At 39.9% G+C, this 16,972-nt stretch overlaps 1 protein-coding gene across 1 annotated transcript in view; it reads right to left on the bottom strand.

Moving 5' to 3' along the window:
* Window positions 1–822: 822 nt before the first annotated feature.
* The window catches only part of COL4A3 (collagen type IV alpha 3 chain), a 134,794-nt gene continuing 118,644 nt past the window's right edge, over window positions 823–16,972 (bottom strand). Inside the window, exons 42-52 of the mRNA XM_082841184.1 lie at window positions 14,874–15,059; window positions 14,243–14,373; window positions 10,980–11,052; window positions 8,951–9,022; window positions 8,736–8,861; window positions 7,776–7,874; window positions 6,271–6,483; window positions 5,462–5,639; window positions 5,220–5,334; window positions 3,749–3,921; window positions 823–3,130 (exon numbers count right to left, since the gene is read on the bottom strand). Of these exons, the coding sequence (XP_082697310.1) occupies window positions 3,046–3,130; window positions 3,749–3,921; window positions 5,220–5,334; window positions 5,462–5,639; window positions 6,271–6,483; window positions 7,776–7,874; window positions 8,736–8,861; window positions 8,951–9,022; window positions 10,980–11,052; window positions 14,243–14,373; window positions 14,874–15,059 (1,451 nt within the window). The 3' untranslated portion in view covers window positions 823–3,045. The remainder of the gene's footprint in view (window positions 3,131–3,748; window positions 3,922–5,219; window positions 5,335–5,461; window positions 5,640–6,270; window positions 6,484–7,775; window positions 7,875–8,735; window positions 8,862–8,950; window positions 9,023–10,979; window positions 11,053–14,242; window positions 14,374–14,873; window positions 15,060–16,972) is intronic.

Raw genomic sequence — 16,972 nt, 5'->3', positions numbered from 1 at the left:
TAAATGGGGAACATTTATCAAAATATATGACCCATAACTTCTGTAATCTGTATGTTTTCCTATTGACTTGTAAAAACTCCTTAAATATCTCAATAGGAAATGATAAAGATATTATTAGGCCTTTCACAGTAAAAAAAAAAAAAAAACCACGCACTAATTAAATATACTAAATTAAAAAATCCTGGAGAACATATATATATATATATGTATCTCTCTCTCTCTCTCTCTCTCTCTCAAAGGCCCAAGATTGCAAGTCCTTTGATTCTTCAGTTTTCCTCCTAGAGATTTATCCTGAGTAAATAATTGGACAAATGTAAGATAAAATGTGTATAATATGTCCATAATAAAACTAAAATAAATGTCCATCAATTCATTGATTTATGTAGGAAATCCATGTAAATAATGATTAGTTCTTATCTATTGATGTGAAAATATGTCCACAGTGTATTAAGTTTGATTAAAAATTTTAGTTTCAAGACAGCATGCTTTTTATTCCATTTTTGTTTAAAAATATATTTACAAGAAAAAAGTTGGGTGGGGGTGAGGGTTAGATCATGGCAATTTTTATATTCTTCTTCATAATTGCTGTTGTTCTTACAGTGAACATATACTGCTTTTACAATCCAAAAAAATTTGTTTATATTTTGAAAAAAATAAGACCAGATATAATTTTTTCAATTTTATTCTTAGACAATACAATAAAATAATACTTAAGCTGTAATTACAGAAATATTAGTACATTACAACATTGTAATTTTGTCAAGATATAATATAAAATATTCAATATATTTTAAATATATTTCATTTGGTTATAGAGTAAATATTAAATTAAGTTTAGTAGCAGTAAGTTACATTGGATGCATAGAAAAATCTTTGTAAGTTAAATTAGCAATAAAATTCAAATTTAGAATTATTGTAATACTTTTATAAATAAGTTACTTAATAATGTTTATCTTGTAAAAAGACCTTTGAGAAATCCACTATTTCAGCACACTGTGAAATTCCAAAGTTGAAGCCCGAAATTTAAAAGAAACAAGTTATTTACATTTATCTACAAAGTTAAATCTTCCTAACCTTATAAACTACTGATAGGTATCTGGAAAGGAATGCACATGAACTATCTTTTAATGCTCAGTCTTAGAAGTGGGACTGAGCAACTGTTAATATGGCTTCATTGGAATTTAAGGTTTTAGCATCACTTGTCTTCCTCAGAAGTTAAACACTGATAAGAGGGCAAGAAAAGATGGAGGCTTGGGGACAAGCAGAGGCCAGTCATTTGGCATTAGCACCAGTATAGAGCATTTACTTATTAGTAAAATTAGATGACCTTAAGGTCATTTGTGATTTTGGACTTTAAAGAGAGGCATGGATGGAGCAATGATACTGGCAGTGAACCAAAGCCAGCTGTACCTGGTAACTGTCTGTAGAATTGTTTCTTAAGTGTTTGCCTAGAGCAGTTCTTCCCAATCAGAAATCACCTGGAGGGTTTGTTAAAACACAGATTTCTGGGCCTTACCCCCAGCGTTTCTGATTCTAAAGGTCTAGGATGAGCCCTCGAATTTGCACTTACGGCCAGTACCCAGATACTGCTGATGCTGCTGGTCTAGAGACGACATTTTGAGAATTGCTGACCCACACAGGGTTTGTGGAGATCAGCTAGCCCTATGCCGTGATAGTACAATTAAGAGAGTAGGATATTTTTAGAGCAAAAAAGTCTTAGTATCAGATGAGTCTAAAAAAAAAATGAGTCTAAGTAAATAAATGCACTTCTCAGTTTAAATGTAAAAATGGCTTGACAGTAGTCACATGAGCAGTGAAGGATGCCAACCAAGGTCACAGTCTGTGCTGTCCTCTGGGGTCACATCTTCACTTACAGAGCAACTGAGGCTGAAGCAATAACCTGAATTTAAATATCAGCACCACCAACTCCACCTAGGTGGATCAGGAAGCATAGTTGACATACAACTGCCAAACTATACCATTCGTACATCAAGATTTTTACACAATGGACTCTTTCAATGGTTTGTAAGAATATCAAAAACATGTTTTTACAAAGGAAGAATTAGATAGTTAACAAGGGAATAAATCTCTGAACACCCAGTTTAAATGGAATATTTAGAGCAAAGGAAAAATATTCGGAGCCTGATCAGCTAACAAATGACTTTTCTTCCATGGATTGCTGAACTACTATTTTATAAGGTATGCACCAAGATTTATAGGGATGGGGATAAAGTGCACATTTAGGAAGTAGTGTCCTTGTTATTTGTGTGGATGTAATTAATTCACTAGGGTAAAAATTGTATCTATTTGAATATAAGCAAGCTATATTGCTGCAGTGAAATGAATTCAATGGACAAACAAAAATATCTTTTAAAAAATGTAAACCAAAACCAGACAGTATTTCCAAGGCTATTATGATTCCACTCAGAGCAACCCCCTTTTGGCCATAGTCTTGGGTATGTTTGAAAAAGCACTAGAAAAATCCATAAACCTCAGTTCAATTCTGGTTCCCTTAGGCCTTAGGTTACTGACCAGGTTTGAAAGTCCAGTTTATTCATGATGCTCTAGTATTCCACTTGTCTCCATCCCCTTCCCTACCCTGGGTCTAAAGCTTTAGGAAGCGGGTGGTTGGGCAATCTAAAACAGATTTAGCCTCCCTGAGTCTCAAAGACTGGAATAGAAGGGGGGCAAATCCTGGGAATCCAGTAGACCAAATAGCTCTTAACTTGTAGCATCAAACTTTATACAGTCACCATTTACTTAGTGCATTGGATACAAATGGAATACAATTTCAGTGATATTTTGTGAAAAGCCTACTGCCTTGAGTTAGGGAACTTTGACACAGTACAGATTTAGAGAGCAGTATCACAGAACTAACTTAAAAGAATGCTTTGTTGTGTGGGGAAACAAATAGAAACTTTGTACTAAGCCATCATAGGGCGATACTGTTCGGTTAGAGAAAAATACTTAAATAACTGCATGTTCTTTATCATTACTTGGTTATTTAGGATGAAAAGTCACAGTTCTATTTTTTTCTTTATTTCTTCAATGTCTCCTCTTCATGCACACCTGACAGCGACTTATTATCTTTTCTAACTCCCCAGCTTTCACAGTTGACGGAATAGGTTTTCTGAAATAAAAAACAAAACAAAACTAAAAAAAAAACCCACAAAAAGTTTCATCAATTTATAGATAAAAGGGAAATACTTCCTGGGTTCGAGTTTTATTAATGAATATTGTAGCTCATCTAAACTTTATTATAGGGAGGTATATTTCTGAAAATGTATCTATGTCAGTATTTTAGTTGTATTTAGCAGCAACTTGCAGGTGCAAACTTATGGATCATTTTTTCTGAAATAAAAGCTACTCCTATCCTTTTAATACTCTGTATTACTCACAAGTCTTCCAATACAGTAAATTAAGATTGGCAGATCATTTAGTATTGACAGTTTCATTCAGTAGTCTATAAATTCATATATAAATATTAAATACATTTAGTGATGACAAAAATCACATTTTTTTTTTGGTCTTTATTGGTACAGTAGCACAAATCAGGGCTACCTGTTGACTCTAGACCACTTGTAAACTGGATTTTATTGGCTAAACAGGTTAAACAGGATTTTATTGGCATGGGGAGATGTTTTAGATGTGAGTACATCAACACACAGGGCATGAAAATCTAACATAGACAAGCTTTGAATCGTTATGCAATTGAGTCATCAGATTAAACGTGACTGTGAATAGTTACCTGAACATTCTTCTGGGGTCTAATGAAGCCAACCAGAAACTGTAGGAATTTGAATAGTAGTTGCATGTTCCTCTTCCATGACATTCTATAAATGGACTGGCTCGGAATTCTTCTAAGCAGGAACCAGGGGATGCCAGTGCCTGCCCAGCGCCCTCTGAACCTGCACTTGTGAACTATCATAATAAAAGTATCCAAATAAGAATTCTTTGCATACTGCTCACATTTTCAATGCTCGAAAATGTTCTTTGTTGTAATAGAAGACAGTAAGAAAAAAACCCAGAAAGGAAGAATTAAACCTCTTGTGCTTCTTTACCCAAATTTACTAACACTCCAGCTACCTTCCAAGTTGAAGGATAGTCATCAAAAATAAAATAAAAGCTATTTATTTTGCCTGGAATGCTCTTTTCCCCAGGTCTGACTGGTTCTTCCTTGTCATTCAGGGGTCTGCTTAAATATAACCTCCAGAAAGATTTCCTCGACTTCATCCCTATCAGTCTCTCCCCTTATCTTGCCTTATTTCCTTCCTAGGACTGTTCACCACCTGAACTCATTACTATTATTGTTATTTTGTCTTCTTGCTTATATGTCTATCACTAGGATATAAGCTCCATGAGAGCAGGAACTTTGGTTCACTGCCAGTATCCTTAGTACCTAGAATGGTCAAGGCATATAGTAGGTGTTAAATAAATATTTGTTGAATTAATGATTGAATGAGTAAAGAAGGGGGAAGAGTATATCATAAATGAGGCTACACAGAATATGAATGACCACTAGCCACGTTTGTGCAGGTATCAGAATCACAAATGTTAATCCCTAGATTTCTTCATTTAGTACTTACATCTCGGGAATTTTTCTTTAAAAGGCTGTTTCTTTTAGTTCCCATCTTCATAGGAAGTCCAAAGGGTCACAGTATAAGGCACACAGATTTTGGAGCAGACAGGCTCAGATTCAAATCCCCATCTTACCACTTACTAGTTGTGAGACCCTGAGGAAATTTCTTTACTTCATTCTTACTAGTAAAACTGTAGATGATAGAAACTACCTTGCAGATGATAGAAACTACCTTGAGGAAATTTCTTTACTTCATTCTTACTAGTAAAACTGTAGATGATAGAAACTACCTTGCAGGGTTTTCAGAAGGCTTTTGGAGGATATATAAAACAGCTGCCACATTTTTTAAAAAAAGGCATTCTATTACCAATATGGTAGCTACTCTTCACTTAAATGTCTTACTTAGAATTTGTGGGTAGTCTCTTTCTGAGAAGTCTATTTTTTAAAATGCTCCATTATTTACCAAAGAACAACTTACTTGAAGTAAAAAAAAGTATATTTGCAGATTTTCAAGCAAATATCCACAGCACATTGTGCATACTGATGTCAAGCAATATTCCTGGGGCCACGTCTCATCCAGCCCAATGTAAGATTCCACAGATTATCCCTACTATGAATTTACTGTTCCTTTTCTCCTTACCATGATGAAAGAAAATCCTTTCCAGAGAGAAATCCAGCCAGGAGGACATGAGGGGATATCAGTAGTTTGGCTGTGAACAGCTATGGCAATCGCAGGACCTTCACAGACAGTGCATCTGTAACACGAAACAAAGAAGATGGCAGCATCGCCACTTTCTGCACCATGACGTGCTGCCTTACATTCCATTACAAACGAAGTGATTCAACTGCTCCCATCACGAAACTAGGGGATTGGGATTTTACCTGCTAATATAAGGCTCCAGGGCCCGGCCAGTAATTGGAGCCATGTCCACTGGCATCAGAGCTGGTGTTGACAGCCAGTATGAATAATCGTTTCGAGATGCGAAATTACATACATCATTGATATTGCAGAATAAGAATGGCATTGTAGTAAATCTCTGCAGGCAGCTGCCATGAGTTCCTAATAAAACATCAGACTGGGCGTCACTTTCAGTAAATTCAAATTATTTTGATTATCATTACTAGATAGAGGCTAATGAAACACAACCTATGGCAAAAACTGGAGAAGGACAACACAAAAGAGCTATTTACAAAATGTGTGATTGAAAAGTTTTAATACTGATAGAAATTGAAGATCCAATAGGGAAAGAAATCCTCCTTCGTTCTTCCACCTTTAACACTTCCTGTGGCCGTTTCTAATCAGTCTAGAATTTAAGGACTAGCAGAGGTTGCTTGGAAAAATGTCTGCTTCAAAGTATTCCCAGTTCTTCATATGTATATGCTAGCCAATAACCAGACAAATCTTTAGAAAAGATGTTACTTTGAAGATTAAAAAGCAGGCAGGTATTTTAGTGAAAAGTCTTTGCGTTGCACAGGATGAGCTAGATTGACATTCATGAGCCAGGCTCCTTCTAGAGCTTACATTCTGGAATGAATATTAGACAGGCCAATGTCTTATTTACTCTCTTTAAAAAGTGCTGTGAGATACTCAGGTTGTTTATACTTAACTTCAGAGGGAAGTACCCCATGCCATAAAAATGTAGAGTCTGCATGTGGAACAGAGTAGCTAGAAATGAGAACGAGGGCATTACCCAGGTCCTGTCCATGGGATTGTTCATTTCCTTGTACAAAGAGAAGAGAAAACCCACTATAGAGTGGTTCTGTCCCTTCTGGACAGGAGGGAATCGCCGTGGTCTGGCTGTGCCGGGTGAAGACAAAGCCCCTCATCGTTGTCCCCCTTGCAGGTGGTCCAGTGTCTCCAGGTTTCCCCTTCAAGCCTGGCAGGCCATCGGATCCAGGCGGTCCTTTAAAAAACACATTAAACACGTTGCAACACAAATGAAACCTCAGACTTGTCTTTCCAAAATAAGAATTTAAATGTTTATATATATTTATTAAGCCTCAAATACAGAAAGGAGTCCTAAAGAATAATGGTTTATAAAATGGCCAAAGAATATTCTTAAATGTTGACTATTTTATTACAAATGCCTCTTACGATAGATATTTGTGTTTATCTGATGATGAGTCTTTTGAGATCACGTTTTCATCTTCGTATTGCCCTGCGGTGCCTGACATCAAGACAAACTCTGTCTACTTGTGAATAATTCTCAGCACAGTTTGTGTTGTAGTAGCCTTGCTCTTGCTTTGGCCCCATTCTGTAACCCAGACTTGGTCAGTAAAGTTTTTAAATTTATGGGATTATTAATAAGAGTTTTATTTTTTACCATTTTGAAAAACACATTTTTAAGGAAAGTCGAATGACTAATAATATTTTAAATGTTTTAAAGCACTCAGGACAATTCTAAGTCATGAGTGATTATGCAGTTAATATTACAATTAATATGATTAGTTAGCATATTTAAAGACAAATCTCTAGTCTTTACAGTTGTATTACAGTAGATCTGGGCATATGTCAATGAATTCGAAATCACATTTAGAGTTTTCTCTTACTTTAACAAAGTCAGCAATCCTAAAAAATAAGATTTGGAGAGCTGGGTATTTTCTAGAAAGGTGCTTTTGAAACTTTTGCAGAAGGTAGGTTTTGATCCGGGCATATCAAATTGACACATATAAGTTTATGTTCAGACTAAAGTACTTAAAGAGGCCCCCTTTTGGGACACGCACATGAGTTGTTGGGTTAGTATTCAAGAATGGCAAAGTTAAAAGACAGCTTTCCTAAATAGGGATACTAAGTTGCTCTTCTGTTCATATCAAGGTAATGTTTTTCCAACTATGTACTTAGGTGCTACTCTTACAAGTAGATATTATCAACTAAGTACACAGTATCTGCTTTTCTGAAAATAGAACTGGTGTTTCATTAGGCCTGTGTGTCCTCAGGTTAAAAATCTGAAGTACATTTGTCCAGTTAACAGATAGGAAGAATGGTTTATTCCAGTAACTCTTGATTTTCTGTCTTCTTCCGAAAGAACATTTTGCCCCAGCTTTTAGTCTAATCTGCACAACACAAATTGAAAGACCTAGATCTAGATCTTGATCTAGATCTTATAGTCACAAATTTGAACAAGGCTCCTTTCTCTGTATATATATGGGTAATAGCTCTCCTTCAGTGAAGGAGAACAGCCAGCTGTTTGTTTACCTTGCTCTCCTTTACAACCTTTGTTGCCTTTTTCTCCAATTGGTCCAGGGGTTCCTGGTAGTCCATCCTTGCCTGGTTTACCTCTTGGCCCACAGGGTCCTAGGCAAAAAAAACCAACATTGTATTGAATGGATCATATAGAAAAAAATGCAGGGTGGCCGACCATCCCAGTTTACCCAAGACTTCTACAGTTTCAGCAATAAAAGTCCTGCAAAGAGAACAGACTGGGCAAACTGGGACAGTTGGTCATCCAACATGTTACACTCTACTTCCCAGGGGGAAAATAAAAAACCCTGAAAAGTGAACTAGGAGTATATGAAATACAGCAGTTTAAAATTGTGCTACCATTTTGATTTATGTCGCTCCAGAATTCACTATGCCCTTGTATTGATCAAAGTAATAAATCGTCTCTCTCTTATCTCTCAGGTGATTCAGGCAAACGTAGAACACAACAATTCCGTTCAGAAGTCTATTACAATATGCTAAGACTATAAAAAAGGGTTAGTCAATTTCCATGAACCAATATTTTGAAAAGATTTCATAATATTAAGCATACATTTGCATTTACTACTCTTCCAAGTACTGTACAAACTGTTAGAAAAGTATAAATACCTGAAACTCAGGTTTATTTGGGCAATCACTTATAAATAGTCAGAACTCTAAGAATGACAGTTGTCAGAGAAGATAGACTTCATACTTTTACCTTAACCAAAAAAATCCTGAGTTTCCTAAAGTGTATTTGTTCAAGTTTATACTATACACAACAGTTTTCAATAGACTCAAAAGGAGTTTTATTTGCTGGTCAAGAGTAAAATGAGCTCAATGCTAAAGCTGATTATTAAAAACACTGTAATGTGTAACATTTTCTGTGAAGTTGTATCATTTGTTTCCAAAGCTCTTTACAGGTATTTTGGTTCAACTGCTTCCTAGTGGTCCCAGTCAATGCTGCCAGTTCCACACCTGGGTTTCCTGGTAGCCCCGGGGGCCCAGGTTCTCCTTGCATCCCTGGTTCTCCAGCTGGGCCAGGTGGGCCTGGGCTTCCTGGAAGGGAGATGATCTTCACTGTGCCAGGGTCTCCACGTACACCTATTGACATGAACATATAAGAAGATGATGGCTTTCCTGATGAGTTACTGTTTCTTCATGGACAGCAATACTAAAGAAATAATATTTACCAGGTGGTCCTTTTGGCCCAATTTGCCCTGGAGGTCCACTTGGTCCCAGAAATCCTGAATTACCCTTCTCCCCTTAAAAAAAATAAAAAGGCAATGTGATTCCACATAGAACAATGGGTTTCCTAGCTCTTGAGGTTGATGGTCGACTCTAGATAATGGCAGTTATGACCGGAGGTTATGAGTTCTGTGACAATGGCTGCAACTTAGTTATATTTGTGTGGGTTGTGGAATTTCATTTGGACCCAATTAGCCATGTAGCCATGTTTAATGTCTATTAAAAATATATTCTAGAAGTAGGCATTAAGAACTAGTATTTTAGCATTGAAGGGGAAGGATTCCTAAGAGTTCACTTTTTAAGTTCAGAAACCTATTCAATTTAATATTTAAGGTAAAATACGAAGTGACATTAAAACCTATTTTAGCACTTCCTAGTGAATTATAGTCGTTGTCAATAGTTATCTACTTTATCAGCTTATTACTCTAGCTTTACTAGTAGCCCAAAGTTAGTTATGTCAGAAACTCTCATGAGCTCATGTGGAATATCTACTTTGACGTAAACTATGAAAGTGGTAAGATTTCTCTCCCAAACAGTCTTTGACATGAATGAAATGTTACCAAGAACCATCGATTTGGAGAAATATTCTCTTTTAAAAAATCTTGACAAAATGTAGACATTACATCTGATTACTTAGAAAGAACTTAATACTAAACATGATATTCATAGCAGAAATATAATAAAACAATTATATTACCCAAAGGTAACTGGCAACTACACTATAAATTATCCACTGGATATCAGAAGTTGAGGATAGTGTTAACATTTGCTTACATCTGCCAGAAGAGGCCTAAGTATTTTTCCCTTTGGGGATTAAAAATTTCCACATAAAGAACTGCAAACGCATAGGTAGCGCCAGATGACAGACAGTCTTATTCTGGAATCTAAGAGACTAATTGAATGTGTTTCATGGAACATATTCCAAAGAACTGATTTTACGAATCTTCCCTCTATATACCTGTAAATATTTCACCAGAATATTTCTTTCTCTGGTAGGGCCTTTCTATAAGTTTTCAAGTCTTAGCTGCTCCTGTTCTGAGACTCGGGGCAGTGGCAGGTGCACACCTTTTCCCCAGGCTGTCTGACAGTGTTCACCAACCCAGTGTCTAGGGAGACTCCTCAAAATCACTTGCTTTGATTTCTTCTTTGCTATTTTGCTCCTTGAAGAACCAGTGGTTGAAAGCATTGAAAAGGCTCTCTTTAAACTCCAGCTTGTCCTCCCTCAGACCTGGAAAAGTTTGTCTTTCGCAGAAACATGGTTTTGTTCACTTTGGTTGAAATTCTTGTGTAGCATCTATTTAGTCTACGATAATAGATTCCCTGCACACACAAAACAATACCAGTGGATTTAACCAGCTAAGACAACAAATCCAATATTCAAAATGTCATTTGAGGTCATAGCACCCTTATGGAAGATTTGAGAATTATTTTCTGAAACCTGAAGTTTAAATTTATGTGTATGAACATTTTAAACTTAAAATCTCCAAATTACATGTCTTCTCTGATTAAAAACATAATACATGTGCCCTGTAAAAAAACAACTGCTTGAATCTGCATATAAAAATTTACTTACCCTCCCCCATTATCAGCTTGGTGAATATTCTTTTAGATTTTCAGCTTCTTAAAATTATCACACATGCACAAAGTAAAATAAACCATTCAAAGCAATACTGTTGCCGCTGATGTAGTTCCTTATCCCCCAGCCCGACACACATCAGCACTCTCAAAGGTAACCACTTTAAACTGTTCCTGTTTTGAGTTTTTCTATAGTTTCCATCCTTAAGGTATGGTTTAATTTTGAAGGCCCCTGGGGTTGTGTGCTGGTGAAGTCTTCCTTCTTCGTTCATACTGAGGTCCTATTTGTACCCCAACTGTCTGTGGTGACCGTAGGGGTTCAGTAAACATTTGTGTACCCTAAAATATGAATCATGGTCATTGTCTTTGCATCCAAAGAGTAGTGCACAAAAACAGTACCTTTCATGCCCGGAAATCCATAGAATCCAGGATCACCTCTGACCCCTGGCAGACCTGGGGCACCTGGTACTCCCTATATTTTAAATAAGAAAGAGCAGAACGACAGACATATTTTTAAAATCACAATACTCACTACAGTTTGTTTTTTTTAAAAGCATATAGGATATAATACTATGTTGGGTCTGAATGAGTTAAAGTTTTCAGACATCATTTTTACATTCCAATCCAGTATTTCACCTCCTGTAACTCCTGTGCCACCTACCTCACCTTATAACTGTCATTTTCAATAAGAAAGAAGTAAAAACTACCCTTAAGCCCAAGAGCCAACATAACTTCTCATGTTAATGTGTGTCGGTGTGAGTATTGGATACAATTGGATATTCTGTATTCTAAAGTGAACTGCCCAGTATTTGAAGATCTTTCAGGAAGAATAGGTACCAGATTGCCAGGATGAAAATTATAATTTGTATTTGTAATTCTTGCAAAGGCAACAGAGTTGCTGTTGAATTGTAGCACCCACCATCATTCTAACTAAGCCATCAGGGTTATAACTTACTCTGGTCAGAGTGATAGAAGTAAAGGTTCCAGGGATGGGAGCATGAAGGGGTTGACAGGGGAGTTTTGACATGCATGTTTGGCAAAGATGCAGTGGTCTGACCGGGCAAAGATGCTCCCTCCTTATGAGGTTCAGACTAATTGCTGAACCTCAAGCAAGATGCTCAAGCAAGGCCATCGGAGGAGCGGGGAGGAAACAGGGTTTCCAAAAAGAGTTCTATGTCAGAATGTATATTGCATCTACTCTTATACTGTCCATATGAATGAGACAGAATGCTATTACTTGAAAACAATGAATTAAAGGTCATGGAAAATGCCGACAATAACAAAACTGGTCTTTCAGCCTGCTGTCTTTGGAGCTAGAAGATGAAAGAAAGAACAGTCCTATTTCTTAGATAAGGTGGTGTGAGGTTAAAAAAGGAGAGAGAGGGCTTCCCTGGTGGCACAGTGGTTGAGAGTCCGCCTGCCAATGCAGGGGACGCGGGTTCGTGCCCAGGTCCGGGAGGATCCCACATGCCGCGGAGCGGCTGGGCCCGTGAGCCATGGCCGCTGAGCCTGCGCGTCCGGAGCCTGTGCTCCGCAACGGGAGAGGCCACGGCAGTGAGAGGCCCACGTACCACAAAAAAAAAAAAAAAAAAAAGGAGAGAGAGAAAACAACCATGTGATCAAGGAGTCTCAGGCTTCTGAAGTCTGGCCTGTTCTCCAGTGGTAAAGATAACCAGGGAGGAAGCTCTGGTGCCAGGCCCTGCCCTAGGGTGGAGAAGAAGCTGCTTCCTGCAAGGAGAGAGCGGTTAAGGGCAAGGAGTCAGTTTAGATATCCATCAAGAAGAATTTTCTTTCAAGCGCAAATGTAGAAGCCTAGACTAACCTTGGAGGCACAGGGGGTTTAAGAGAGATCGCATTTCCAAACCAGACTTTCCACATCCCAGTGTCCTTGGAAGGACTTTCAGTGTGCTCATAAGATTAGTGTTTGCCACTTTCAAAGAATCACGGAGAACATGAGAAATACCTAAGACTGGAGTTGGGCAAATATCTCACTTAAAAAAAAAGTTTTAAAAAGGTAGATTCTGGAAACCAAATACCAAGAGAGCTTAAGAGAGTGTAACGTGTTTCCTGACAAGAAGCCATGCTGAAGAACCTCATTACCCATCACAAGGAAACACAGAACATCTATGACATAACCGATTTCCTCATTAGTTTCCAAGAATTTGATGTAAACAGAGGGATCAGGTTTTTCAAATATGCTGTTAAGAGAAAGCTAGGGAAGGTGCCATAGTGTTGAGTGAGATGCTGTGAATTGAGAGATTTTAATAGGCTGGAAACAGGAGCCTGAAGGAACAAGATGATAACTAAGGAAGGTAAATGTGTAAGTTCTGCCCTTATGTCACAAGTACACAAATAGACAAGACAAAAAGTAACGGAGAGGGCTTTCCTGGTGGCGCAGTAGTTAAGAATCCACCTGCCAATGCAGGGGATGCGGGTTCCAGCCCTGGTCCAGGAAGATCCCACACGCCGTGGAGCAACTAAGCCCGTGAGCCACAGCAAGTGAGCCTGTGCTCTAGAGCACGTGAGCCACAACTACTGAGCCCACGTGCCACAACTACTGAAGCCAGCGTGCCTAGGGCCCGTGCTCCACAGCAAGAGAAGCCACCGCCATGAGAAGCCCGTGCACCGCAACGTACAGTAGCCCCACTCGCTGCAACTAGAGAAAGCCCACGTGCAGCACAAAGACCCAACGCAGCCAAAAATAAAAATTAAAAAAAAAGTAATGCAGAGAACTTAGTAGCAGTTCATGAGGAAAAGGCACAAGGTCTTTCGTTGACTATAAGCTCAATGTGTGATGACTGTGTGGTAATGAGGCTGCCAAACAGCTCATGTGGAATTTTAGGTTGGATTATAAAACAGAATGTTCAGGATAGTGAGACTCTTCCATCCTCTAGCCACTCCGTGGGGTACTGAGTTCTTACTCCTGTAAGGTGTTTGTCCCAGGGGCTGCATTTTTAAGGTATTGACAAACTAAGATATATTCAGAATAGAGGCAGAGCTGATGACATTTTAACTGAATTTGAGAAAAAAAACCATGTATTTATTGGGAGAGAAAATAGAAGGAAATGGCAGCTATTTACAAATACTGGAAGGTATGTCATGGGGAGAAAATAAATAGACATTTAGGGGATGGCAAAGATAATTTTATTTTTTGGCGATACGCGGGCCTCTCACTGTAGTGGACTCTCCCGTTGCGGAGCACAGGCTCCGGACGTGCAGATTCAGCAGCCATGGCTCACAGGCCCAGCCGCTCCGCGGCATGTGGGATCTTACTGGACCGGGGCACAAACCCGTGTCCCCTGCATCGGCAGGCGGACTCTCAACGACTGCGCCACCAGGGAAGCCTGGCAAAGATCATTTTGAAAGCATATTAATAGAGAAAAATTATGTTGTCATCTAGAATGGAACTGTTCAGAGTCTAAACAAGAAAAGGTCGGGAATGACATAGAGAAGGGTCCCATATGGACCAAACTTTCAGAGGCCTCTTGGAGACCAAATCTGTCCAACTCTTAAGATTCTTTGAACCTCCTGGACTCCATCTTTTTTGGGGTGCACTACACAGAAGCATCACAAGTGGGAAATTTTTGTTGCCTCCAGTTACATCTGATCCTGGCAATCGATTTAGAAGAATCTAAGACGTCAAAATAATTTTCCACACTTACCGGATGACCTGGTGGCCCCATGTCTCCTACAGTTCCAGGCGGACCTCTTGGGCCAGGTTGGCCCATAAATCCCTTGTCTCCTTTTATGCCTTCTACGGGACCCCCTTTAGGTCCAGGGGGACCAGGCTCACCTGAATTTACAAAAAGCCTGTCAGTATTGCCACTCAGGGGGCTTTGCAGCTCCTGTCAGTTACCCTTTTGAATGAAGAGCAAACTCTGCACTTTATCGTTACAGCGAACATACTTTGCCTCATGGGGTGTGACAGGATTGTGAATAAGATAATGCCAGCTAAGCGCCTGGCACAAGGCAGGAACTGCTTCTCCCTGATGATGGTCTGTTAGAGCAGGGTCTGTGTCTAACCCAGTACCTTATACAGAGTAGGAACTCAATAATTATTGATGAATGGATGCATCTCTCTCTTCCAGGCTCATTAATTTGGTATGTACTAATTTTTCAAACAGGTCCCTCTGCCTCAACACCAACAGCCTTACTGCACCCCATGTGAGGACAGGTGGGCATGGGAAGCCAGAGGAGACCAGAGGGGAAAAGAAGCAAGATGGTCACGAGAAGATTGAAAGACATCAAATGTTACTTTCATTCTTTCATTGTATTTAGAAGTAGATCCTCTACCTGGGTTTCCTCTTCTGCCAGGTGGACCTCGATCTCCTTTTTGGCCAGGGATGATTGAACCAGGAAAGCCTGGTGGCCCTTGAGGTCCTGTCATGCCAATGGGCCCTCGAGGCCCAGCATCTCCCACTGGCCCTTTCCTGCCAGGGAGGCCCGGCAAGCCTGGGGCTCCCCTGTCTCCTTTGGCTCCTGCAAAGAAAAACGCCTGGTAAGTTCCTGTAATGCCCCTATATGTGGTGTTATAGTTTGTGATTATCCCTAACAATGTAGACACTTTGATTAAACGTGTTAAGCTTCACAAGATAATTTTTTTTAAGAGGCTGACAAAAGAGATACAGGTCTACAAGGACTGGGTCTAGACTAGACTCAATTCTGACTCCCCCTAGCTGTTTGATCCTGATAAAGTCTCTTCACTGTTACAAGTCTCCGTTTTCTTATTTAAAAAATGAAGGTGAGGCCTCTTGCCTTCCAAGATGGCCCACATTCTGTCTATGGAGCGTGTATCTCCCTGAATAAACCTTCCTTCACTTTACTGTGTCTTGCTCTTGAATTCTTGCCTGCACAAAGCCAAGAACCCACACTGGGCGGCCATCCCAGGGACTCAGACGTGACTTGGGATGTGACCATCCTCTCACACCCCACTCTCTTTCCTGCAACATCTTTTCTGGCACCCAATGCGGGGCCTCCAAGGCCATAATCTCGATCCGCCTGTTGGGCTATGGCTCCCCTCTGAAGAGTGGCTGGGACTTACCCTGAGCCACGTAGATTCAAGCAGCCCGTTAAGGGGCAGCTGACGTGGCCTGCAGGATCTGCCAGAGACCAGTTCTCTGGCCGTGAAGAAGCGCACTGAGGCCAAGGCTTTTCCCCCTCAGTCCTTCTCATTCTCCTATTGCTCTATCTCTTTGGACGTGAAAAGATCCACCCAGACGACCACCGAACATCCAAATTAAGACTGCGCGGCAAGTAATTGACAACTTGGTTGGGTCTAAAGAACTCCTGCCAGGGGGCTTATCTGGTGGCGCAGTGGTTGAGAATCTGCCTGCCGATGCAGGGGACATGGGTTCGATCCCTGGTCCGGGAGGATCCCACATGCCGCGGAGCAACTAGGCCCGTGAGCCACAACTACTGAGCCTGCGCGTTTGGAGCCTGTGCTCTGCAACAGGAGAGGCTGCGATAGTGAGAGGCCCGCGCACCGCGATGAAGAGTGGCCCCCGCTTGCTGCAACTAGAGAAAGCCCTCGCAGAGAAACGAAGACCCAGCACAGCCAAAAAAAAAAGATAAAAAATGAAGGTGATATCTGACTTAACTCAGTTTTTTAAATATCAAGTGAGAGAATATACAGATGGAAAAGCATGGTGTAACCTTTAAAGTACTCTGTCCAGGTAAGCCATAATCATTATTATCTGGTGATATTTAATTACAATGATATTATTCAATCACTGATAATTCAATAGAGCACTAAAAAGCTAAACTTCGGGACTTCCCTGGTGTCACAGTGGTTAAGAATCCACCTGCGGATGCAGGGGACAAGGGTTCGAGCCCTAGTCCGGGAAGATCCCACATGCTGCGGAGCAACTAATCCCGAGCCTGCAAGCCACAACTACTGAAGCTTGCGCGCCTAGAGCTCTGCAACAAGAGAAGCCACTGCATGAGAAGCCCACGCACCACAACGAAGAGTAGCCCCCGCTCGCTGCAACTAGAGAAAGCCCGCGCGCAGCAACAAAGACCTAAGCAGCCAAAAGTAAATAAATAAATACATACATACATTAAAAAAAAAAAGCTAAACTTCATGGCTGGTTTGTGCATTTAAAGTGTTGCCCAGACAAACCCAGAAAAAGGAACGACAAAGTTGCCATCCCCATTCTGTCCTCTGGTTACTTCTCCCCCATAACACAAACACTAGTCTGGAAGGGACAAATGTGGCGAGAGGTTTGGATTTACCAAAGAAGACCCTGCAAAAGGTCACAACTTAATACTAATATTTTTTATCTCAGAGAACTTTCAAGAAATTGTGCTTTGACATTCATAAATGGAAGATGTTGTATGAGTTGAAAATAATCTCTCCCTCTTCTCTCCCATCTTTGTGTTATTCTAGAAGTGGT

The sequence above is a fragment of the Leucopleurus acutus genome (assembly GCF_964270905.1).
Source record: "Leucopleurus acutus genome assembly, chromosome: 6".
In the NCBI taxonomy this organism is placed as follows: domain Eukaryota; kingdom Metazoa; phylum Chordata; class Mammalia; order Artiodactyla; family Delphinidae; genus Leucopleurus; species Leucopleurus acutus.
Note: the sequence above shows the minus strand (reverse complement) of the source record. Positions and strands in the feature narration are given on the sequence as shown.